The sequence below is a fragment of the Leptonychotes weddellii genome, chromosome 4 (genome assembly GCF_054177405.1).
Source record: "Leptonychotes weddellii isolate Sample4059 chromosome 4, ASM5417740v2, whole genome shotgun sequence".
Taxonomy (NCBI): domain Eukaryota; kingdom Metazoa; phylum Chordata; class Mammalia; order Carnivora; family Phocidae; genus Leptonychotes; species Leptonychotes weddellii.
Window position 1 is genome coordinate 50,767,173 of NC_138372.1, and position 26,371 is coordinate 50,793,543.

Sequence of the window (26,371 nt, forward strand, 5' to 3'; positions counted from 1 at the left end):
AGGTTTGCAAGGGATGAGTTGGAAGAAATTTTGAATCCCCACATTTGCAAACACCATCACAGAGTATTATTTTCTCCTTAAAATGGGTAAAATACAATACAGTTTAAGTCACTTCTTATGACCCATAATTATTCTATAACTTTAAAACGAAAGCAATTAAATTCTGGCTGGGACATTATCTCAAGTGATTTCATCTCTCATTTATGTAGCAGCTCCAAGTCACTTGCCAGATTTGATGTTCAAATCTTTGATTTATTCAGAGTCGTGTTTGTTTGTTTTTTTTTTTTCCTGGCTTGACCTTCTTTTTATTTCACAAGCATCTGGCTTTCTTTCAGGAGCATTTATCATAAAGAAGCAATATTTTTATTCCTTCATGAGAGCTGTTAGGTCCAGGAAGAATGCAGCAAAGCCACCCTGAGTTGTGGGTGCCAGCAGAGAGCTGCCTGCAAGAGTGACTTTTACCTGGGAAATTGTACAGGATGGTCCTTTCTCTTGACCTTAGAAGATCTTCAGTATTGATTTTCTGAAAGTTATGACTCTTAATGCTAGTTAATTTTTATTATATAAATAACACTTGCACATGGTAAAAAACATTCAAATAGTTCAGAAAGCTATACAATGGAAATTATCTCTTCCTCCATTCTTAAGTTATAGCAGTTCTTCACATGGTCTTCCAGAAAAAAACTTAATGCAGATAAAAGCATATATTTGGGATCATCATCTGTATTCTGATCTACATCTTGATTTTACCTCTCAATAATATATCAGTCCACATCAGTCCGTATGGATTTGCATCACTTTTTTTTTTTTTTTGAGTTTTAGAATGAGTTTATTCAAGGATGTTCTTAGGAAGGTAACAGTGTTTGTTATTAAAAAAAACTTCTGTTTCTTCATGCTGAAAAGGTAATGTAAGAGGCTAGAGTTATAAGCTTCTTTCTATTGGAATTCTGATAGTATATATAGCTCAGTGTAGTCATTTCTGCGATGCCAGAATAAATAAAAAAAAGTCTCTTCTATGCTTCTCTTCAAAAAAGTGATGAATAATAACAGAAGATGGCATTAAAAAAGCCATTTTTTTTTCTATTCATTCTGTAGTATTGGAGCCAGTATTTTTACCATCACAGGCTACAATTTTCACTTTATCCACTTGAATAAGTTCTTTCACCTCTCTGAGTTCAACATCATTCAGTACAAAAGTCCACACATTATCGCAGAATCTGTATGTATTTAGAGAGCCCCTGAAACTGACTCTGTTCCTGACCCTCTGCTCCAATGCTGAATTTATAGCTTTATCAAACTGAAGTAGAACTTGAAGGGCAAGTTGGGGGGTGATCTGTTGAGACTGTATGAGCCCATCAAGGCTCTCCTGGAGACTGTTTCCCAAAGTGGTATTTCTGTATAACTGATATGCCGTGGCTTAGGAGGAAGAAATTGTTTTTCTTATTGAGGCTTGCATTGATGTCCTGGCTAAAAATACCGTGCTGGGCTGAGGACCTCCCCAGGACCGTTCGGCTGGCGCCCTGTGGACCACAAACCTCCCGCCCTGCATCATTCTTTTTTAACAGTTCTGTAGAATTCTATTGTAAGGCCTTGCAAGCAGTCACTTAACTAATCCACCATGGCTAAGTAGAATCTATCATTGTACAGAGCTGCTTCCTACTGGGCCTGTCAGGGTAAGTCAGTTCAGAAATGCACCCCAGAACCTGATGACTTCATTGACCTCTTTGTGGGCCATTTGGAATTCTCCATGTGAAATGTGCTCCTTCCTCCCACCCCCAATTGTCATTTTAGCAGAATTTAAACCATGATGGCTATTAACAATCAACACGGTCAGTTGGTTCTTAAAGCTACTCTTGTACATGTTGAAGAAAATTTCTACCTTATTTTACCACAAATCTGATGAATCTGAAATCTATGTAAGAGCATTTTAAGTTTTATTTATTTATTTATTTTTTTAGTAATCTCTATACCCAACTCAAGACCTGGAGATCAAGAGTTGCACACTCCACGGACTGAGCCAGCCCGGCGCCCCCTCTGTAAGAGCATTTTAAAAGAAGTTGAGGGGCACCTGGGTGGCTCAGTCGTTAAGCATCTGCCTTCAGCTCAGATCATGATCCCAGGGTCCTGGGATCGAGCCCTGCATCGGGCTCCCTGCTCTGCAGGAAGCCTGCTTCTCCCTCTCCCACGCCCCCTGCTTGTGTTCCCTCTCTTCGCTGTGTCTCTCTCTGTCAAGTAAATAAATAAAACCTTTAAAAAAAAAAAAAGCTAAAAGGAGGTGCAGATTCAAAGTCCTATTTCACACCAGTTTAAATTAAGTTTTCCTTTTGTTTAGTAAGCACTCAGTGATGAATTAGACCTGTCCCCTATCTTCAGAGAGCTCGCAGTCTACCGAGGGAGATGGAAAAGTCCACAGAAGGGATATAACTGCTGTGATCAAGGACTGACAATTCCCTATTGTATTTGGCAACCAGAAATCATTGGCAAATCCACAAGTACAGTTTCTAGAGAGTAATAGAGGGCGGTAGGTTAAGGACGAGGGAAAAAGACGCCCAAGAGAGTGGCATCACAAATGGAGAGCCAAGGAAGAAGGGGCCCTGTACTCTTCTTCCCTGGGGGGCAGCAGCATGAAGGGCACATGGGGAGTGCAGTAGTCCTGCCTGAGCAGAAGGGAGGCGTGCAGCTGGGGTGGGGCATCTGCGTTTTAGTACCTTGCGCAGGGGATTCTCTGGAAACGTGCCCATACCGCTGTGTGCACCAAGAGTGCATGTCTCCACCGGCGCGTACATTGTGCTTTGTTACTCCTGGGCTGCTTGTGTCAACAGACTCTTTCACATCCTGAAAGAGGAAGCTGTGGCAATTTGCTCACCGTTGTCTCCCCGGACCTACAATACAGCTAGGCATACAGGAGGTGCTTTGTAAAAACAGTATTTGTTGACTGACACATGAGTGAATATTGCCCCACACTTTGTTAAACCAATGTAGATTGTTAGGTTAGAACTAGTTTCCAGTAACAGCAGCTGTTTTGTCTGGTAGCACTTGACCTTCCTACCTGCAGCCTTTCAAATGATTGGCAACTACCCCATCTTCCTAAACTGGTGCCTCCTTAGTTCACCACCCACCATGGGAGCCTAAAGTTTCAGACCCCCCCTATTGAATGCCCCCCTTTCTCTCTGCTGAAGATCGCAGTCCAGACCAGGCAGCAGAACCAGTATTTCTGGCATGACTTCCTTGTCCCATTACTCAACACAACCTCTTCTGCTAGCCAAACTGCTGGTGCCGTCACCCGCCTCACTGCTCCCTCCACGCAGTTACTGTTTTTGTTCTTCAAATATACGTGTGTGTGTGTGTGTGTGTGTGTGTGTGTGTGTGTGTGTTTGCAAGCAAACCTCTTTGGCCCAGCAAACCGTTCAAATCCCTGCCCTTCTGTTTTGAGCTCTCATTTCACTCTCAGAGCTGAAAATGCCTCCACACAGTCGGGATAGTTGACTCTGATGCTCACTGATGCTCTGCTGCAGCAAAAGTCTCTCCAAAATTAATTTTTTCATCCCCTGCCTTAGGAATAAGGAAAAAGATTTTTGAGTTTAATCATACTGCTTAAGTCTGTGCAAGCAATTTCACCAGGTTAGAGTTGGCTTGCAGTTTTCCACATGGTACTTTTTTCTCAACAGGATGTTGAATATAGAAATTGCTCTGATAGTCATAGCTGTTAAGTGATCTGCTCAGGCCTCAGCCCTGTTGGGTGGAGTGGCCCTGATATTAGAGGACTCCTTCTTGCTGGTTGCCCATAGTAAGCAGGGGTGTGGGAGTATAAGAGGTCTGTTTTCCCCACTAGATGGTGAACTCTTCGAGGCGGATTCTGTGCCTTTGTATACTTGGTGACTTGTCCAGAGCACAAGCTCAATAAATATTTGTGACTGTTGAAATAAATTTAGCAAACAGGAGCATTGTCTGACCTGCCCGGGGGTTTGTGAGCTGGTAACTGATGTTGCGGCTCAAAGTGCTGGGTTCTAGTTTCCACTTTGATCACCAGCACAGGCGCATCTGCTGAATGAGCCAGCAGGCTACTCCTGCCAAGGTTCTGCCCTTGATCTTGTAGTCCCCCTGCCCCTGCATCCCCAGCTTTTCAGAAGTCACTCCAAAATTCACACCCGGCAGATCTCTGGAGAAGATTGCCTATGTACTACAGGAGGAGAAAAACAACATCAGTGCATTGCCCAAAAAACCCAACATCTTCCCTGCTGAGACTCTGCAGGAGTGTTGAGAGCAAAAGGGACTGATAATCTAGGCTTAAACTGCCAAGTAAATCTAATCTAAGTACCATTGCTCCCACGTTTAGATTTTATGTCAAAGCAGATCATCGTATTAAACCCATTAAGACCAGTATCCAGAACCTACCCCAAAAAAAGCAGAAAATCAAAATTAATCTTGTCTATTTCATTAACTGCTAAACTTAGCTTGCTTAAAAATTCCATTGAAAACATTTTGTGTATTTAATTTCCTCCCCAAAAGTTCTCAAAGATATCTAAAAATGTTGGAAACATTATAGTCATAGGAAATAAAAGGAGTTACTACAGCTAAATAATTTCAGAAGCAAAATGATAGGGGCACCTGGGTGGCTCAGTTGGTTAAGCGTCTGCCTTTGGCTCAGGTCATGATCCCCTGGGATGGAGCCCCACCTGGGTCTTCCTGCTCAGCGGGGAGCCTGCTTCCCCCTGCTTGTGCTCCTGCATGCACACTGTCTCTCAAATAAATAAAATCTTAAAAAAAAAAAATCAGAATGATAGAAGTTCTTTCAGAGGATTTTACCACAGAAAATATATTTCGTTATTTCGGTATGCTGTGAAGTAGGACCTCCATAAATGACAGTATCTAGGGCCTATTAAAATATTAAGTACTAATGAATTAGGACTGTTTTAAAACAACAATGTGCTTTTCTCTTTCAAATTAAACAGAGCATTAACAACAACAAAAATAAGTAAAAGCTCACATTCAAATACTTCCTTTAATATGTGCCTTTCTTGTTTTATCTTTATCCTCCTTTCAGAAATTCCCTATAGGGTATCCCCAAATTCACATTCAGTAGACACCCTGCAGCCCAGTGTGACATATGTCCTGTGGATGACAGCTCTGACAGCTGCTGGTGAAAGCCCCCCAGGAAACGAGAGGGAATTTTGTCTGCAAGGTAAGAAACAACTTTAAATATGGTGTGTCCACCCTGGATTCCTACATGGGCATACAGTCCCATTATGTCTGGCATAGAGATGATCAGAGTTTCTCTAATTCATTAATTACGTTCTTGCCGCTACACCTTTGCACTTGCTGTTTCCTTTAACTGGAGTACCCTACCACTTCATGGTCTGCTTGGAGATAGTACCTACTTATTTTTCAAAACTCAGCCTAAATGTTTCCTCCTCCAGGAAGCCTTCCCAAATGCACCTCCATAATTCCTTCATAATGCATTACATTTGACCCCTATTCAAAACTCTGAATCCAATAGGCAGGAACTGATATCTGCTTATCTTCAAGGTCTAGTACGGTGCCCAGCACATGGTACTTGTTCACTAAATATCTGTTCCAATGACCAATGAGAATAATCTCAATAATAATAATAGCAGCCATTGCATATCAGATAGTTACTATGCACCGGTCATTGTGTTAAGAGCTTTGCATACTGTATTTGTTTGCTGGGGCTCTTCTAACAAAGTGCCACAAACTGAGTAGCTTAAACAATAGAAATTTATTTTCTCACACTTGGGGAAGGTGGAAATCTTGAGTTCAAGGTGTCAGCAGAGTTGTTTCTTCTGAGGACTATGAGAGAATCGGCTCCCTGCTTCTCCCCTCAAGTTGAGTGGCAGTCTTTGGTGTTCCTTGGCTTATAGATCTCTGCCTTCATCTTCACATGGAATTCTCCTTGGGTGGTCTTTGTTCAAATTTCCTCTTTTTATAAGGACACCGATCATACTGGATTGGGGCCACCCTCCTCCAGTCTGACCTTGTCTTAACTAATTACCTCTGCAATGATCCCATTTCCAAATACGGTCACTTTCTGAGGTACTGGAGGTTTAGAACTTCAACATATGGATTTTTGGGGTGGGAGGACACAATTCAACCTGCATAACACATACTTTTACTCATTTAATCCTGACCATAGCCATGTAAAGTGTCTGCTTTACACGAGTGTACCTGGCCACAGTACCAAGAGGCACTCAATTGAAAATGAATAAAGGAATAGGGATGAGGATGCCTTTTTATAAGGCCCAGAAGGTACAGAAAGATTACCCAAAGTCATAGAAGTGGCAAGTGGCCGAACTACAATTCAAACTCAGATTTTAGTGACTTCAGTTAAATTGGAGTATATAAAGAAGTGACCTAGCTAACATGGGCCTCCCTCCGCAGGCTAAATTGTGCTGTTCTCTTTGGTAGCACCTGTCTGCATCTGGTCCAAGCATGAAACAAGCTGTTTTGCTTTGCAACATGGGGTATCAAGTTAATCGTTCAGGACTTTGTTGTTCTATGCCAGGTACTTCTCCACTGGGAAAGCTGAAACCCCATCTCCTAGTACTCCCATGAAAGCTAACTTTTGAGCAATTAATTGGATTAACGACTCAGCATCTTTCTACTTGTGATACTCCAGACTTGTCCCATCTGCCCAGGAAGGACAGCAGATGCTAAAGAAATGTCAGATCATGCAGATTCTGGGTGGGTGGGTCGGGGGGGAGTAGCAAAGCTGCCTGTGTCAACTCCCTCTTTCAGCCCTGGTGACACACCTCTCTCAGGGCTGGCAGGTCTGTGGCCTCTAGTCCCTCCCTGCTCACCCTCCCTCCCTCCACCCCAACCCCCGCCCCCACCTCCCCCTCTCCTGCACTCCATCAGAAGAATCTTTCTGCAAGACACCCTGCTCCATGCTGATATTCCACCTCCTGTGGCACCCATCAGTAGTTCCCCAAGGGCCTTCAAGCCGGAATTCAAACTGCTCCATTCCCAAGCCCTGCATGATCTGCTGTTCCTGTTCACCCGTCTAGCTTCATCCTCTGCCACATGCTCATCATTTATACTTGAAAGCAAGACCAGACTACCTGTAGTTGCCGGCAAGTGCCGCACTGCTTGCTCTTCCCATGCCTTTGCCTGGTTCTGTCTAGTCTGCTTCCCTAACTTGTCTGCTTTGCTCGCCCCATCCTTCAAATCTGTCACTTTTCACATCGTGCCTTTGGGAGAACAACCTGAGCTGCCCTTGATGTCATTTCCCATGCTGATCCCTGCGACACTGTCTTGTACATGCCTTTTTTTTTTTTTTTGTATACCCCATGGCATCATGGTTTGTTTACATGTTTAGACATCTGTCTCCTGGACTAGATTCATGACTTAAGGCAGGAGAGCCCATGTCCTAGTGATCTCAGCATCCTAGCACCTAAGAGGGCCTGATGCATTAATATTCAATAACTGGATGACGTAATGAAGAATGCTGACACACAGCAAAATACATATTCATAGCAAGGAATCAAAACAATTTCAAAGACCCTAGTTAGACAGAAGGCTTTTCCAATAGCTTAGTAAAATCAGTAATACCATTTCTCAAGGGCTGCTTATGTTCAGAAAAAGCACCATGTGCTTTATATGCACCATCTCTAATCTTCACAGCAACCTGCAAGGTAGACGTCATCATTCACCTTTTATAGATCAAGAATATAGATCAGTCTACTGATCGCATAGCAGTCAGTGGCAAAGTCAGGACTAGAATTCAGGGCTCCCAGTTCACAGCCAGTGCTTTGTGTACCATATCCCCTTCTCCTTCTGCCCCTGTTAGAGGAAGGAGCCCTTGTAGGGCTGGAGTCCCTTCCTTAGAACCACAGAGCTGACCCCCTTAGGGCCCCTTCTCCCTAACTGAAGGGACAAAAACAAGTTGGCCTTGTTCCTGAGCCCAGCTTCCCAGTAGCTGTGGGTAGGTGCCAGAGGGTCCACGAAACAGTATTTTTAGATGTTCATTGCAGGTAACTCAGTCACAAGGTTTGCTAACTTTTCAGGTAAAGCCAATTGGAGTGTGTTTGTGGCACCAAGCATTTGCGTTGCTGTCGTCATAGTGGGCATTTTCTCAGTGCGTTACTTCCGGCAAAAGTGAGTTGGTTACATTTTCCAATTTCAGTAAATTTATTTTTTTTAATGATAATAGCTGTTGCCACTATGTGTCAAAGAAATGGGCTTTCTCAAACATTGCTGGTAGCAGACTAAATTTATCCAACTTTCTTGGACAACAGTATATGTTAAATATTTTGAAAAAAATTAAAACTTATCTATGACCTAGCAATTCCTAAGTAGAAATTTACTCTAATTATATCATAAGTATCTGCAGATATTTAGTGGCAGGTATGTTCACTGAATTATTGTTCATTAAAGGAGAACAATTTGAAACAACCTAAATGCTCAATGATGTGGGATTGGTTTCTACGTCATACTATATCTCATGCCGTATGGCATATTATATCCGTTAAAGAGGTATAAGAAAATTAAATGGTATATTTGCAATATTACATGTTAAAAAGGTTGCAAAGAATTACATACTTTCACTTTTTTTTTAAAATTTATTTGACAGAGAGACACAGCGAGAGAGGGAACACAAGCAGGGGGAGTGGGAGAGGGAGAAGCAGGCTTCCCGCGGAGCAGGGAGCCCGATGCAGGGCTCGATCCCAGGACCCTGGGATCATGACCTGAGCCGAAGGCAGACGCTTAACGACTGAGCCACCCAGGCGCCCCCATACTTTCACTTTTTAAAAAGTACATACACACACACATACCCATATGCAAGGTATATCAGCTAGCATTAAATTTGGTTCTATATAACATAAAAAGCCAATTATAGGACTTAAACTAGGTGACAGTTTCTCACCCAAGTTAAGGAAGTATACTTAGGTCAAGGACTGGTGTAGTAGCTCTGTAGTCATCAGGGATCTAGACTCCTTCTTTTTGTGCCACTATCCTCTATGGGCTTCCATCCTCAAGCTCACTTCATGGTCCGATGACCGCAGGAACTACACCCATCATGCTTGCATTCTACAACTTACAGGCAGAAGGAAGGAAGGTGCCCACACCTCCCTATGCAGGAGCCTTTACATGAGTAAGTCAGGACACTTTTGGTTACACCTCATTGGCCAGAACTTGGTGGGGCAAGGGAGACTTAAAATTGTGGTCTTACATCTGGGCTCATTGTCATCCCAGTAAATCAAGGTCCTCTTCCTAAGGAAGAGGGTAAAGGAGTATTGAGTAGTGATTAACACACTTTACCCCAAAGATATGCACCAAAATATTAATGGTGGCTATATCAGAGGGTGGAATAACAGGTGATTATAGTTCTGTTTAACTATTTTTTACAATTTCTTTAAACAAGTATTTTGTAAAGAGAATTTTTTAATGAGTTATTCAACAGTTTTCTTCAAGTGTGTAAAGTTAAGAGAAGAGGTCAAAATAAAACTAGCTCAAAGTCATTCTGCTAGCCATTGAACTTGTCTGAAAGGCTTTACATTTATTGAAGCTCCCATGTGTGATAGATACTTCAAAGCAGAGCTCTCTTTAGGCAGACTTTGAAAAGGTTTAATTCAAATAGAGTCAAGCAGGATCACAATTCATCTTCAGGGAAATATTATCAGGGTGAAGGCTTTTTTGTTCAAAAAAAAAAAAAGTACCCAGATATGTGGCTTTAATAAAATAGTTTATTTCTCTCCCATAGAACAGTCCTGAGGTGAGTCATCCAGGTTGGTTGGCAGCTGTGCTCCACACAGTCATTTTAGGGACCCAGTTTTCTTCCACTTTATTGGCCCACCATCCCTTGGGCACTGTCCTCATCTGCATGATCTGCTCACACTTGTTTGGAGAAAAACCAGTCACATGGGCACATCTCTTGCTTCAAAGGGCTAAACATCCTGGAAGCTTTCCATTCTTATTAAACATCAAAGCTAATTTATTAAAGCCAATTCTTCAAAAATGTTTCATATTAGTTTCGAATTTTTAAAAAATAAGACATTTAAGTCACATGCATTTATAAGAAACATTTTTAGGACTTTTTTCTTTCCATGTCACAAAAGTAATATAAACACATTTTAAAATACTTTCAAAAACCCAGAAATGATAGAAAGAAAAAAAAAGACCCGTATTTCTTCTGATTATCAAACACAACTACTGTTGGGGCGCCTGGGTGGCTCAGTCGGTTAAGTGGCTGCCTTTGGCTCAGTTCATGATCCCAGGGTCCTGGGATCGAGCCCCGCATTGGGCTCCCTGCTCGGCAGAGAGCCTGCTTCTCCCTTTCCCTCTGCCTGCCGCTCTGCCTACTTGTGCTATCTGTCAAATAAATAAATAAAAAATGTCTTTAAAAAAAAAAAAAAGAATCCAACTACTGTTAACAGTTTGGGTTATTTCTCTATTTTTTTTCTAGGTATTTTTTTTAAACATGGTTATGTTCAAGCTACTTATGCCCTTTGTATCCTGTTTTGTTCTTTAAGGTTTTTGTTTTTTTTTTTTACTTTATCCATAATAGTTTACCTGTTACTACACTAATATTAAACTAAATATTAAGTTCTCCACAGATAAGAACCATTCTTCTTGCTTGCTATTCCATGCCCAGTATGTGGCATGTGCTCATCACACATTAGGGGTTTAGTCAGTGTTTGTGGAATAGAATGTATGGCTGGATAGGACAGCTAGACATTACATTGAGTAAAAGTTTCACAGTTTATTTAGTAAACCCCAAATGGCTGCATCATGACTCTATCATCTATCCAGACTTCCCAGAAAACGAGTCTAGCCTTGCATGATGCATCTTCTTTCTCCTTCAGGGTTTTTATTGTATTCACTTGCATATCCCTATCCTGAACCACCTCTACAGTGAAATCAGTGCACTAAGAATCAATGTTTCCATGCCACCATGAGCACATTTAACCAGACGTCATTGTTTTATCTATAGGGCATTTGTTCTCCTTTTGGCCCTCAGACCGCAGTGGTGTAGTAAAGAAATTCCAGACCCGGTGAACAGCACGTGGGCCAAGAAATACCCCATCGTGGAGGTAAGGTTATAAAGCCTTACTGGTGAGTTGATTGGATTCCAGTGATGTAGGTTTCCCACTCTAGTTACAAGGTGCTTAGTTCCTATGGACAGGTGGAGCCCCCTGTGCTAGGTTACTGAGTCATCACTCCCATGCACAGGAATTTTCTGAAGCTTATGACCAAAAGACTAAAAGACCCATTGCTTTTCACTCCTCTCTCTGCCTTATATTCCTGTCCTCACCTCAACAACTTCAAAAGAAATAAAAAAGCAAGTATTTTTGCCATTTGCTGAGCACTAGCCTGACTCATCCAGATTCAAGAGAATTGGAGCTTTACCGTGACATTTCCTGTCCTGAGCATGGAACAGATAAATAGAGCTCAGACTATTTTGGTGTTGGCAGGAAGCCAGTAAGTCATTCCATTGTGTAAGGAAAAGGTTTCAAAGAAGGAGAGGCTGCTCGGCTGGCAGATGGGAGAGACTAAAGGATGAGAAGGGCACTGCCACACAGCCCGAGGAGGTGAGAATAGCTCACGGTGGATCTCGGGTGGGGATTCTGGGAGTTGGAGGCATCTGAATACGGAGCAAGACTGTGCATTTCAGGGGAGCAAAGAGGAGGAAGGCGGTATGCCGATAGTCTTCCCACTGCCCAGGACCCTGGCAGCCCCACACTTTTCCTCACACCTCGTAGCCATTCTCCTCCAAGATTCTTCTCCTCAGTTACACAGCACATTCTCTCATCCACACCCTTTCTCAGGCCAGAAGCCAGTGGTACCAGCTCCTGCTCAGGAAGAGAGGTTTCAGCCATGTCTGGCTCAGTGGGAACTGAAGTCACTGCTGTCAGGGCCTTTGAAATAAAGTTTGGGTGCAAACCCCACCTCTGCCACTTACTATGGTGCATGGCCCTTGGGCAATTTGCCTCATGATCTGAGCCCAGTTTCACCCTGTGTAAAACAGGAATTGACAGTATCTTCCATGTAAACCAGTGTGAGGATTAAGATGCCATGTAAGGCACGTGGGTCATACAAGGCAAAGGTGGTTCACTTTCTTCCCAGGAAGACTCACACTTGACATATTTCACTATTGAGGGATTTTGGCCCTGTTAAGTTACAATAGCAAGAACAATAATAGCAACAGTAGCTTTTATATATGTAGACATATATTTAATTATATGTATTATATGTCATATACATGATAATTATACATAATATAGTATATAATTGTATTATTAAATAATATATTCATATGTTTATATATACATATATACAGGCATACCTCAGATTTATTGGTTTGGTTTTAAACCACTGCAATAAAGCAAATATTGTAATAAAGTCAAAAGAATTTTTAGGTTTCCCATAAAAGTTATGTTTATACTATACTGCAGTCTATTAAGTGTGCAGTGCATTGTCTAAAAACACAATATACATACCTTAATTTAAAAATACTTTATTACTAAAAAATGCTAATCCTCATTTGTGCTTTCTGCGAGTCATAATCACTGATCATAAATCACCATAACAAATATAATAATGAAAGAGTTTGAAATGTTGCAAGAATTACCAAAATGTGACACAGGGACACAAAGTGAACAAATGCTGTTGGAAACATGATGCCAGCAGACTTGTTTGAAGCAGGGCTGCCACAAACCTTCACTTTGTAAAAAAACACAGTATCTGCAAAGTGCAATAAAGCCAAGATAGATAGATATAGAGGTAGATCTACAGCTATATAGCTTTTCTGTGCCAGGCACTTTAAAAAAACCTCTTTGATGCATTAAAATCTAATCCATACAACAGCTTTATGAGGTTGTACTATTGTTATCCTCATTTCTCAGATGAGAAAACTGAGGCACAGAGGAACTAAATAACTTGCCCAACACTAGTTGGCTAGTAAATGGTGGATCCTGCATTCACATACAAGTAGGATGTGCTATCTGCCATTATATTCTCTAAAAGATCTTTAAGCATAGGGTGAGGGGAATGTTTCTGGCAGTCAACACCTCTGAGCTGAACAGGCTAACTGAAAAGGTATTCCCACGCTGGGCTCTCACTTGGTGGCAGTCTTGTGACGACCTATGGGCATGCACTCGATAAGGATGCTACTGCTGGTGTCAGAGAGGATTCAAGTACCAGAAGCTGCATCAGCTGAGCTTCAAGATCTCTTCCAATGCTGAGATTCCACAGTCCCATGTCCTAAGAGCCTGAAATAGCATGGTGGGAAGCATCTCTGGGTCAGTCCCGGACACCTGGCTTCCAAACCTGTAGCTTTGGCGTCATGGTCTCTGTTTGCCTCTGCTTGGGCATGAGGAGAAACAGAGGTATGCAGGGCTTATGAAGGCTGTAAAAACCTAGAAGAAATGCTAAGACACACACACAAGGGTTAGGACAGTAACACAGGGAAAAAATAACAGAAATTGCCATCCATTTGTCCAGAGTTGTATAGTGTATGTTCATTGTAGCATTATAAATAGAAGCCAAAAAATTGGGCATAATATAGCCTTCCACCAGGGGAGCAGATTAAACGTGGGTACATCCATATTAAGCAACTACTAAAAAAAGAGAGAGATCTACATGTCTAAAAATCCCTAAGATATTTGAAGGTGAAAAAAAACAGTTTGTAACAGTTGTCTGAAATGGGTTCTCATTTGTATAAAAAGGAGATTTTATATACACACACACAACTGCAGCCTGTGTACAGGATATTTCTGGAAGCCTACATATGAAACTGATAATGTTGGTTGCCTTTGGGTAGCAGGTTGGAGGTAAGAGGGTCACTTAATTTTCATTACAAAGTCTATTTAAACTTTTAAATTTTTTTACAAAACTATGTGCATACATATCTTTTGCAAAAATAACCAGTAAATTAGAAAATAAAATTTAGCTTAAACATGGCATCTGTGATGATGGCCTTGAGGTAGCCTCAGAACACCATGTCACTTGACCCCTGACGTGGGTGGACTGTTTTGTTAAAGACCCAAACTGCTCTCCTGGTAATAGGCTGAGGCAAACATTAAAAACACAGTGTTCTTTCACCTCCAACAAAATTCTCAGAATTCTTTTGAGTTTCCAGGCCTTAGATCCTCCCTTACTTTTTAAGATGTGGCTAAAATCTAACAGGTCTTCAAGCTCTAGAGAAAAGGCCAAATCATAAAGGGGATCACTGGGACGTTCTCCATTTTGAGCTTCTAGAAACTAAACCATGTCCACGAGGTACCTGAACGAATAGTGGTTCCAGGTCTTGTTAGCCAGAGGGCCTACTTTGTACAACTCTGAGGAGCAGGCTCTATCAATACTGTCAAAGCCTTCAAGAAGGCATAGCAAATGCCTCACCTTAAGAAAAAAACAAACCATTTCTGCATCCTACATAGTCTAACAGTGCTTTGTCAGCTCTGCTTCCCAGAGCTGAAGGCCATCTACCAAGCCAGACCATTGTGCCACTGCCAGTTTTGGGTAATGATCAGAAAAGAGCACACTCCCAAGAAGGAAACACACACTTACCCTCTAGCTTGTCAGTGGCCCTTGCGGAAGTCTGTCCTGAGACATCACCATCATTCACTTGTTGGATGCATGCCATGCTCAAGGAAAGAAGGGGACATGAGAGGCCGATCCAGGCCTAAGCACTCTTAACACAACTTGGCATCTGACAGATGAGGGAACCAAAGGCCGGAGAGGTTGATGGAATTTGCCCAAGCTGTAGAGTGTCAGTTGGGACTAGTCCTCACGGTTTCCCCTGTCCCAAGGCTATTTTTTGTCCTCCTCCTCCTCTCTTAAGGCATGAATGATCCCTGTTTTTAGATGGTTTATGGGCACGTTAAAAAAAGAAGAAAAAGTGACAGTATAAAACATCATGTGCCAAGAACCTGACGGTGATTTCTTTGCTGTTGTAGGAGTCCAGTGCAGGAAACAATCAGGAGGGGCTTCATGAGAGAGGAAGGGCATCAAGCAGGAAATGGTGCAGCAAACAAAAGCAGGGTAGCAGCTGGCAGTGGAAGCACCAGCGTGGGGGTGGCACTGAGAAAAATGGTTTTAAAAAGACCAGGATGGTGTGCCTGACATAGTTTCTGAATGGACACATGGGGAGGCAGAAGAAGGTGCAGGAACCGGACTACCCCACTAAGGGCTAGAAGCTTCACTGCAGATACTAAGTCTGAGTTGATGAAGGCTTTGGAACTCTGCTTTAGAAAGATCAAGCAGTCAGTGTGAAAGATAGTTTTGAGGGGTAGGTAGAGCCCAATAAAGCCTAGAAAGAAAAATGTTAACAAAGTGCTTGGACTTGGGACTCAGGAATTCATAATTTGGGAAAGGAAGAATTAGGACATTGAAGAGCTAGTAACTGATGTGATGTTGACAAAGAGAAGGCAGAGAAGTAACAGACAAAATTAGCCATAGGAGAAAAAAGAAATGAACATTTTTCCAAGTTACTCCAGTTTCCAGTTTACCCTGCACCTTTAATCAAAGCCCAAACTCATTAGCATCCCTTAAAAACCTCTTCATCATATGGCCTCAGATTTCTGAAACCTCAGTTCACCTGGCAAAAGAAAGAACTAGCAGGTTCCAGAACAGACCAGTCCTCCTGGCCCATTACCTCCTTACTTGGAAAGTATCTCTTTCAAGATTCAGCTCCAGTGTGACTTTTTGAGTCTTCCCTGCCTCTTCCCCCAGACAGGAGCAAGCCCAGCCTTCCCTTTGAACCTACTGTGCCCTCTATCCTAGAGAAATAGCTAGTGCAGTTGGACCCATCAGAAACAGTCTGGTTGAAGGTTGAGCTGGGTAGTGAGTCACTCATTGGCTGGGAGGTTAAGGAGTCCTTGGCTCCTGTCTGTCTTCTTCCCTGACGATGTTAACTGCTTCACTCCTGTCACAAAGTCAAGGGCCCACAGTGTCCCACCTTGAGCCAACTGGGCAGCGTAGGCTGCGAGGCCTTTCATAACCCCAGAGAAGTCCGTTGTCAAGGGCTACTTACGTAACATAGCTGTATGAGCTTCTTCCTCCCCTTTCTCAGGAGAAGACGCAGCTGGCCTCGGACAGGTTCCTGACAGACTGGCCCAATCCTGAAGAACCTGAGACCCTGGTCATCACCGAAGTCCTTCATCAAGTGACCCCAGTCTTCAGACATCCCTATCACCCCAACTGGCCAGACAAGGGACAAGGAGTCCAAGGTCACTATACCTCTGAGGAAGACACAGGGTACAGTGCCTCAAGCCTACCACCTTCAAAAGCTCTTATAGCAGAGACAGGACAACTAGTGGATCTGTACAAGATGCTGGGGAGCAGGGGCCCTGACTCAAAGCCAGGACACCTAGCCAACCCCTTGACAGTCCTTCCAGTGGACTACCTTCCCACCCACGAGGGATACTTACCCTCCAACATACAGTATCTCCCTTCACATGAGGTTCCTGTAACTGACCCTCTGGAAGAACTAGAGACTCAGCACATCTCTCTTTCTGTTTTCCCTTCAAGTTCCCTTCACCCGCTCACCTTCTCCTGTGATAAGAAGCTGACTCTGGATCGGTTAAAGATGGGGTGCAGCTCCCTCATGCTGTAAGTGGTAAAGCTTGGAAAGTCAATGTGTCCCCAGTCCCCAATGTGTCCCACCTCCCCAGCCTCCTGCTCCAGTGGTCAATACTTCTGGGTGCTGCCATCAGGTTTGCAACTAGAGGGCAGACAAGCAGTTCAGGGTCAATCTTGGGAACTGAGAATTGGCCTTAACCCAGATACCTCGTCTTGCCTTCTCCAGAGCCTTAGGATTATGGTTAACCCTTGAACAGTGTGAGGGTTAGGGGCACAGGCTTAAATCAGTGTGTGTATATATATATATATATTTTTACTCCCCAGAAAGTTAACTGTTGGCCTGGTGACCACTCTTATTGATAACATATTTTGTGTATTATATACTATATTCTTACAATAAAGCTAGAGAAAATGTTAAGAAAATCATATGGAAAATGTATTTATAGTACTGTACTGTATTCACTGAAGAAAATCCACCTAAATAGACCCACACAGTTCAAATTCATGTTGTCCAATGGTCACCTGTACACCATGTGTACCTAGACTGCAATCTGGGTTCCTGCAACTTTCTTGGCTCTGTTGGCCAGTAAAGCAAAAGGGTAGAGTAGAAACCAAAGCTCTTACTAGCAATCACTAATAGTCCAGGGGACTATTCGTGCAGGTCATACACCTAGGTCAGTAGCATTCAATAGGCCTAAGGTAGAAATGTTTATATATCTTCACTGTTCAGTGCAGTAGATATGAACCACATTGGCTACTGACCACTTTGGAATGTGTGTAGTAGGACTAAGGGAGTAAGTGGATTTTAATTGTAATTAGTCACACATGGCTAGTAGCTACTGTATTGGAGGGCACAGATCTAAATGACGGATACACTAGTAAGCATTATAGAGTTTTCAAAACAGATCAACCCAGTTTTACAGATGAAGACATAGAAGACCCTGGTGAACACCAATATAAAAGCCCCCCCCTCGATGGTCATGACTGTCCTTGTGAAAGCCTACACAAATGTACCTTTTTCCTATTGTTTTGTCTTCACCCTCTTTCAGTGAATCAAGAGCAGCTTGATGGTGGAAAGTTACCATAAACCTGCGGTTAAGACCCTGGGCCAAGCTTCCCCTCTCTGCAATCCAGTATCTTGGAAAGTAGTGGGCCAAAGGCTGACACCTTGTTTCTTCTTCCTTCTGCTGCAGCAGCTGTTGCCTTCAGGATCAGGGATGTCTCAGGGTCTAAGACCCAAATCATTAAGGTTACACTTGTGTCATCCCCTTCTCCCCAGGGCATCCTGTTTTTCCTTCCTCAGGAAGACTCTGAGCTGGTCCTCAGACAGCTCAAGTTGAGCCTAAAAGATACTTCTCTTTTCCTCAGCATGAGAACTTGGAACATGATACATGTTTTACTCATTTAAAGCTGTGGCCCCTGGCTTATCACCTTCCCCTACCCCATCACTGCCTCTATCCCTTCACTATAGGCCCTTCTGCAAAGCTGGCAGGGAAGTCTTCAAAATGCGTAGTGCCCTTCCCAAATAACAGGATGAAAGGTCCAAGAACCTTCTTCTTAAATCCCTGTCAAGCCCCAGGCCTACCCCCTACCCTGACCCCAACCCAAACACTGGCACCAAGACAGTGTTTGTTTACCAGATGTCCCTCAGAGCTCTAGAAATTGAAATCATGAACATTTGCTCCACTTATTCATGTTTAATTCTTTATCTATGCTCCCTGCTCTTCGAACATACTTAGTTTCTTCCGGCTTTCTTTGAAAAGCTTAAGTTCCTTCCTTACATCTCTATTCTACTCCATTTAGGTGCTAAGCAGCACCCTCGCACATGGTTTCTTGCACCTCAGCAGATTGTTAGCTTGTCTATACCCAGGATGTGGTGTCCCATGTTTGACTGTTTACAATGGGTCGTAAAGGACAAGGCCACCTCCTCAGAAGCTGGCTAACTTATCGCCTCTTGACAATGGGAGCCAACTTCTCTTCTTGAAATACCTGCTTTGCCTATCTCTGATTTTCTTTTGATTGCCTGATATCCATCTTAAGTCATTCATCCCCTCCCCGCTTGGACCCAACACCCAGCTCCAATCTCCTTATTACCCCCCTAGACCCTTTCCTGTCTCCAGGTGATACTGCATTTGTTTTCCTAAAAAGTAAAAAAAAATTAAGAGAGACTTCCTTGACCTCTAAAGGCTCCTTCTAAGACCACAGAGGTCTCACCCTCTCAATGCTTCCCTAAGCATGATGCCCATACCACTTACTTCCTCTACTGGACTGTAAATAACATGAAGGCAGGAACGATGGTAATCTGCTTCCTCAGCACCATGCCTCGTTCATAGTAGGCTAACAATAAAAAGTAAGAACGATCACCTGCCACTGCTTTCACTTGTTCCTTCTGTTCCAGAAGCCAGTCTAGTTGTGCCTGCTTCCTCTTTATTGGGACAACTGAGTATTTGTTTTTCATTCCCAACACTCTACCCTACTGTCACTAACAACATTGCTATATAATACATGTAGCAGTAGCTCTTATTTTAAAGACCTCTTTGGGCATTAGTTACTCCACTCTGCCACATAAAATATCCTCTTTTCATGAAGAACAGAGGACGGGTAACCTTGTTCTGCCCTTGCCAAGTAGTTTTCACAATCCCCTCATCCTGCAGATGCAGTCAAAATACCGAATCAGGTTGCCTCCTTTAACCAGGACTAGATGAGGCTCATGAATATTCATATGCCCAGTTTTTATTACTCAGGATACTTAGCTATGATTTTAATCCTCACTCCTTCTGTACATCCCAAAGTCAACCCAGAAATCTCTGTTCTATTGAAACACATCAAATTCCTTATTCTCTGAGACCTAGATACTACAAATGGAGTCCAAGTTCACTCTTAGTGGATTCATGGGACTCTCCACCACTAACTCTTGTGTAGAGATCCTTATCTTAAATTGCCTCTTGAAAGTGCCCTCTTCCTCAGAAGCCGGAGATTGTGTTTCCTGGGCCTCTGTCTTCTTTTTTGGCAATAAAGTCTAACTAGTGTTATCTAGTTCTTTCCCTTTACTGACTTTCCCCTTCCATTCTGTCCTAATTTCTCAGCTTCCATTAATAGCCCACAGCTGCAACTCACCAAGGCCGAGGCCAGTGAAAGACATGCCAAGCTAGGCACATTCTATTCTAGTCAATCCCTTATGTTTGATTCTTGGTTTTTCTCCATTAGCCTCTTTTTCCTTCATCTGATACAGTTGTGATCTGTTCCAATATTGCAGCTCAAACCCTCCAAAAGAACCCCATTTTTCTCTTCCCAATGTGAAGGACTCCTGGACATTCATATTATCCACCCTATGAAAGGCTGATAAGTGAACTCTGAAGTCACTTCTCTAGCATAACTAGAGATCAGAAAGATCTCCTTTCCACTAATAAAAGATACACAATCAATTGGCTGTCAACGGAAAAGAGATCTTTACATCACAGCCTAAATGAGAATAAATCTCCAATAATAAACTTTGCAAAACACATACACTAAGTTAGATAAAAATATTTGCAATATATGCCCAAAATAACTAACTTAGGTGCCCTTAAGAGATCAGTATGATAAAAGCCAACACTAAAGAAAAATGGACTGGACCAACTCACAATACATGTAACTGCCCAAGAAACATGAAAGAAACAATCACCTGTAATCAAAGAAATGAAAGTTAAATACCATTTTTCACTTACCAAATTAGCAAAATCAAGGGAAAAATTAGCCAGTATTAATCAGAGAAACTGGTGCTCACAACCAGGAATGTTAGCTGGCTCCTTTCTGGAGGCAGTTGGATAAGTAACTCCACTGGATAAAGGACTGATCACAGCATAGATTAAAATGGAGAGGGGGCCTAAATGCCCTTCAGTAGAGACCTGGTTATAGCATAATCCATATAATGAAACACTCAGTTTCATGGAATCTGATTCCACCAGTTTTAGGACACATCATTACTTTATGTTCTGAGCAGGAAAATTAAACTGTAATATTCCATCAATTTCTATGATGAACGTCCCCCCTCACCACCACCATTTTAACATGCCTGAAATTGGAATGGATTTTAGAATTGCTGAAAAGCATACTATACAGTCTTTATAAAAGTATAACAATATTTGACATGGAAATGGTCAGTTACAAAAGGCTGAATAGAATCATCTTTTATAAAATCAATGCAAAAACAAAAACAAAAAACAACCCTGGAAGAATATACACCAAACTGCTAGTGGTTATCTCCAGCCATAGGTTTTTAAATTACATTTTTGCATCCTTTTCACCAAATACTCATTACTTTTATAATTGGATAAAGTCAATAAAATATGAAGTATTACCAATTTCTTTCCGAAGACTTGAAACAGTGGATCTAGAGACAGACCCTACTGAGCTGAGCACTTTCTTTAAGCCCATGCCGCTTTCATCCTCCACCGTGTCTGGCACTTTCACTGACCAATAGTACTCCTGTCAGAGGGTATAGCAGAAAAGTAAAAAAGGCAAAGTATATGACACACTTGGTGAGGGTGAGGGTTGCAGATTTTAGGGTAATAACTTAAACGATGGATCTTGAAAATACAAAGTTTGTATCACAAGCCTATTTTTCCCAAATCCCCCATTTTAACAGGAATAATGATCAATAACACATAATACAGTCCTTAGTACATGCAGTTTTGAAGGGTGTAATGCAGTGCTGACTAGAGGTGGGGAAACAGATACAAACTAAGTCACGTAACTAGTACGTAATACTGGGCAGTCTTGTCTCAGAGCATAAACTTTACTCTAATTCCTTCCTATGCAAGACTGCTCTACTAATTTACATCAACTGGGGTTCTGACTGTAGTTGACTGTTAATTCCATAAAAATCTTTGATGCCTATTTTTACTAGGTAACCAAAAAATGGCATTTCTATACTTTTGAAGTTCTAGATTGTTGGTTTTTGAGAAATCTACCTAAAACCATGGTAAAGCTTTAATGACCAGAAAAAATCTGGCACTCCTGAATTTGCAAATCTACCCACCCAGCTAATCTAAATCCTATAATAGAAGGCACAGGTAGGCCACAGAAAGTAACACTCCCAGTAAAGTCCATTATTTTAAGGAATTGATAAATTGAGTATTTAAAGCTATAAGTACATTATGCCTTCTAAATAGAAAAATAACCAGAGCAATGTGTATTCTCTTTAATTAAAAAACAGCTATTACCCCACCCAACTTATCTATTTTTTTTTTCCACATATGAAGGCTTTCTTGGGGTTGCATTTGACTTTTGTTGTGAATGTGAATTATTGAAACATAAATGCCCTTCCTCCATTCTGTGGTAATTGGTTCCACATTTTGCTACCGATCATTTATTTATAGCACCAAAACTAGTGTTAATTGGATCTGCTGAGATTTCAATCACATTTCTAAGAGACATACAAACTTATGTGCTGTCATGGGTTCCCTTTAAGTCAATTCATGCCTTTTTTTAATTTCCACAAATTTAAATAATTCTTCCGTAAGAGACCCTGGCCTTGCCCTAGGCAAAAGAATGTGAGGTGAGGCTCAAAATACCCTTCCTTGTCAATTTGACTACCTATAAGTTAATAATAGGACCCCAAAGAAATACTCTAACAACTATTAGGGAGTTCCTCAGAGAATAAACTGTTCTCAAAAGCCCTGAATTGTCACTGAAAAGGCCTGAACGCCCCATAGCAGAATACTTTTACTAGTTCAAAAAACCGCAAAAACATTCTTTCAAAATCAGATGAAAACCAGTAACATAAGACACTTATTCTTTATGAAAGAAAATCTCAATTCACCTGCTAAAATGGCAATCATAGCAGACAATGTGGCCTATGTTAGGCTGAGGGCACATTTCTTGTGCCACCTAAGCCAAGGAGCCTGGAGACCCCCATCCCCCATCTTCCGCAAACAAAAACTCTCAAGGTTGAAAATAGGGTGTCGCAAGATTTCATTTAGAAACAGAAATCTTCCATTATTCCATCACAGAGAGTAAAATGATCACTTGCCATCTTTCCACAACACTGCGTAAAATACTTTTAAAAAGGCTTTCTCCTACTTGTACTACAACATCATTATGACTAGATTACTTTGCATTCCTATACACCCCCTTTACTTTACCCCTCCTGGTCTATGGCAGGGTAGATTTCAAAGCAGCTGCAAAGAGTTTTTAGAAAACACCTTTGACCTGCTTGCAACAGACTAAAATAACTTGCAAGGATAATTAAGTCAGTAAGTCGTTTTTCCAGCTACAGATGCAATCTTCAAATCAATTCAGATTTCTTTCCTCTAAAAATCTGCAGTTATTTTTAAAGTCTAATAACTCTTAAGTAGCAAGACTGATGATCCTGGAAAAAAGGGGAACATCCATGCCCTCCTTTTAACTGGAGGTGCTTGTTATTACAGTTCTTCCAACAATATATTGGCAATTTTCTCTTGATAAATCCTGCCCATTTTCTCCTGAAGGGAACGTCTTCTCAGATTAATTCACTTAGCATTACACAGCATCCAAAGCCCTTCTCTACTTCAGTCAACATGACTTCCAGAGTTCTACCATGACCCAAGTGTCTGTGTGTAGGGCTCCGGAGGGGTCAGTCTAATTGTTAAAAACTTCGATTTACTGGGTTTTCTTAATACAGTGACTAAATGCCACTCAATCTTGAAGGGATACCATTATGAATAAAATACACCTGCTAAATTATGCTGATTTCCTTCCTAGTGACCAGTTAACAGGTCTTAAAAGTACCTTTATCCAATCCATTCTTCTCATGCACTCTTCAGCTCTTTAGACGTTAGCACTTAGGTAAAACCTTGGTAACTATGTACATAAAATCATGCTGAAACAAAATTATCTGTCATTTTGGAAAAGTTCTTCCTTTACTGGGAAAAAAAAAAAAGTGTGGAACCCTCACTGGAAACTCAGAATTTCTAGATAAAAGACAAACTCTCTCTAGACAGCAAAGTTTTAGTTCAATTCACCAATGAAAGCCTAAACATTTTCAGCCATGAAACTGGAAGTTGGCGGGGGGTGGTGACAACTACCATCTTCTTTGCTCTGTTTTACACAACTACCTCTGGCAGTCTGAGCACTCTGAGTGTGGCTGCCAAACAAAGCAACATTTCACTATGGATTATTACACCCAAGGTGTTAAAGAATTCAATTAAGTTCCCAAAAAAAAGTTTTTGACGTTATTCATCAGCTAATAAATTTTAGGCTCAAGGTAACAAAACTCTATGCAGTCAAACGTCAAGAACCACGTTCAGGTGGACCACTTTTTAAATAATCTTCACGCTAGGCAGATGAAAACCAGGGCCATTTCTTCAAACTAAGACAACTCTTTAAGTCCTAAAATCTTTAAGAGACAAATGATCAGCTACAACTGCAATTGAAGGTACATAGGGTAATCGACACTGTCCATTTTCAGTACTCATTTCACCAAATATCAAAACCCTGAATATTAACTAGCCCTCTGCTCTCCACATTTCCATACCAGTGATACTTTATGCAGCTATTTAAGAAATAAAGCCAGGATCAGGTAAGAGCAACTCTCTCAACACCTGGTATCAGTCATCCAAAGTAGGCTTAAGAAATCCATAATTAATCAGAATTATCAGATACTAGTTATCACCAGTTATTTTATAGATCTTCCAAGCACAAAGCTTAGCATACATATAAGCACAGTAGGAACTATTACACCCTGCCAAGTAGGCAGCAAAAGGGACGTTAACTAATTTAAAACACTCAAGTACCTACATAATTGACACCTCAAACAAAAACATAATTTGGTAATTTCCTAACCTGTATGGGTCATTTTTCGTCTTTTCTTTCCATTTAGAAATGCACGATCGACTATTTATGAGGTAATCAATGGCACAAAATCTAAATTCTGCCCAAATGAGTGTTTTCCTGAGTAAGCTCTGAGAAAGGCAGTCATCAAGAAGCCAGTGATTCACACCCCAGCTCAACCTATGGAGTTAATTAAAAGACGTTTGTTTTCTCACCTATACAAAATGTTCACAACTCTCACCTCATGGGAAAAACCAATTATAACAGGAGTTTAGCACTGACAAAAACTAGCACTAAACATAAAACTGTAATCATGGCATTAAGCTTACTTACAGCAAATTTATACTCTCCTAAAGTTTTCAGGAGATATATTTAAGTTACAAGTTATATAATCTTTTTTAAAACATGACCATCTTTACTAGAGGCTACCAGGTAAGATATCTTGCCTTTATTTTGATTGTAGAAGTAAAGAGGTAACTTGCTTTAATATACTTCTAACTTCACAATTTCCCATGGGGTAGGATTTAATTTGTACCTAGAACTAAACCTTCACTTAAAAGAACTCATTATATGTTTACCTGGGAATGATAGATCAGGAGTCAGCAAATATTTTCTACAAAGGGACAGATTTTTAAGATTTGTGGGCTACACAAATAGCTTTTAACCCTTTAAAAATGTGTAAGTATTCTTAACTCATAAAGTACAAAAGCAGGCCAAAGGCTGAAGTTTGGGGACTCCTAGCTTAGATATAGAACTTATTTAAACAATATTCATTTCCAATATTATTCTTCCTGAGGCCAAAATCTTGATAGCTTCAATAATGTATCTCTGTATCCTAATCATTTTCTGAAATTAAGCCTCTCATCCTTTAGTTATAATTTTTTAGATTCTTTGGTTTAGTGAATTCCTCTCAGCCTGAAACAAGCTTTAGTCCTCGTACATCTCTATTTATCTAACCTAAAAATCAAGTGGGATTTTTCAATAAGAACACTTCCAAGGTAAACCTAGGCTGAGCAAAAAGAAACCACCCAAATTTCTAAAAGCTGCCAGTCAATATAATCTTAATGCTAAAACTTTGACAATTTTGCCAATCACATCAATAATTAGTTCACTATTTACTAGGTCTGAAAATCTGGTTAAGAGATCATTTTACAACTTGTCACTAAATATTCTGTAAAGTGTACCACTAATCACACTCTGGGCTTTCTCCTATTAATGTGGAGATGTGGCAGCTAATTTAGACTTGCTAAACACAGGTTAATTTCAAAATTACAAATGTATGGGTTAAAATCTAAGTACTAATCTACTTTCTTTAGAAAGTACAACTTAAATGTACCTGACAGCCCTAGAATTTGCATACCAGTTACTTCAAAGTTGGGACAGATGGCCATTAATATACCTGATATAATCTTACCTTGAAGTCAGTATCATTCAGGTTCCAGCAGCTTCACACTTCTGTTTTAACCTTTTAATACTTGTTGGTTCCTTCCACATAATACTAGTGCTCTTAAAGATGTGTTTTAAATATCCAATACATAATATTTAGACTTTGTATGCAACTCCCTAATGGCACAATAAAATTTTTCTATTTTAGTGCAATGACCTCTAGCATTTAGAAAAATAATAAAAGCAGAATGAGTACTTAATATTCTCCCTCCAAACCCGTATCTAGAAATAAGCCCCAAATATATTTACCACCCTGGAAATGATGTGTCTTGTTTCCATGTTTTAAATAAAACTGAGTAAATTAACTAGATATATAATACCTACTGCACATTTTAAAATCTTTCCTAATTCCACACAGGTCTCCAAAAACTATTTCACTAAAAAAGAAACTAGATTCCCATTATTTCAATGCAAGCTGAAAATGCCATCAACTCTGGCATTACTCCCTTGTAAAAGCATCAAGATAAATGTTCACTAAAACATTAAATCAGCCACCACTATTATTTAGAGATCTGTATTAAGGGATTTTTTTAGTATTATATCATTGGTTTAAAAAAAAAGAGTGGCATTCAGTATGATTAACCTTCAGGCTCAAAAT

The 26,371-nt window shown here is 40.9% G+C and overlaps 1 protein-coding gene and 1 pseudogene across 2 annotated transcripts in view; one reads left to right on the top strand and one right to left on the bottom strand.

Annotated features, from left to right (window-relative positions):
* The window catches only part of IL12RB2 (interleukin 12 receptor subunit beta 2), a 78,981-nt gene extending 62,006 nt beyond the window's left edge, over positions 1-16,975 (top strand). For both annotated transcript variants that reach the window (XM_081818595.1, XM_081818594.1), the window contains exons 13-16: positions 5,045-5,182; positions 8,022-8,112; positions 10,949-11,048; positions 16,028-16,975. In XM_081818595.1, coding sequence (XP_081674721.1) covers positions 5,045-5,182; positions 8,022-8,112; positions 10,949-11,048; positions 16,028-16,570 — 872 coding nt within the window. In that variant the 3' untranslated portion in view covers positions 16,571-16,975. The remainder of the gene's footprint in view (positions 1-5,044; positions 5,183-8,021; positions 8,113-10,948; positions 11,049-16,027) is intronic.
* Positions 719-2,786, bottom strand: LOC102743292 (transcription initiation factor IIA subunit 2 pseudogene; annotated as a pseudogene).
* Positions 16,976-26,371: the final 9,396 nt, after the last annotated feature.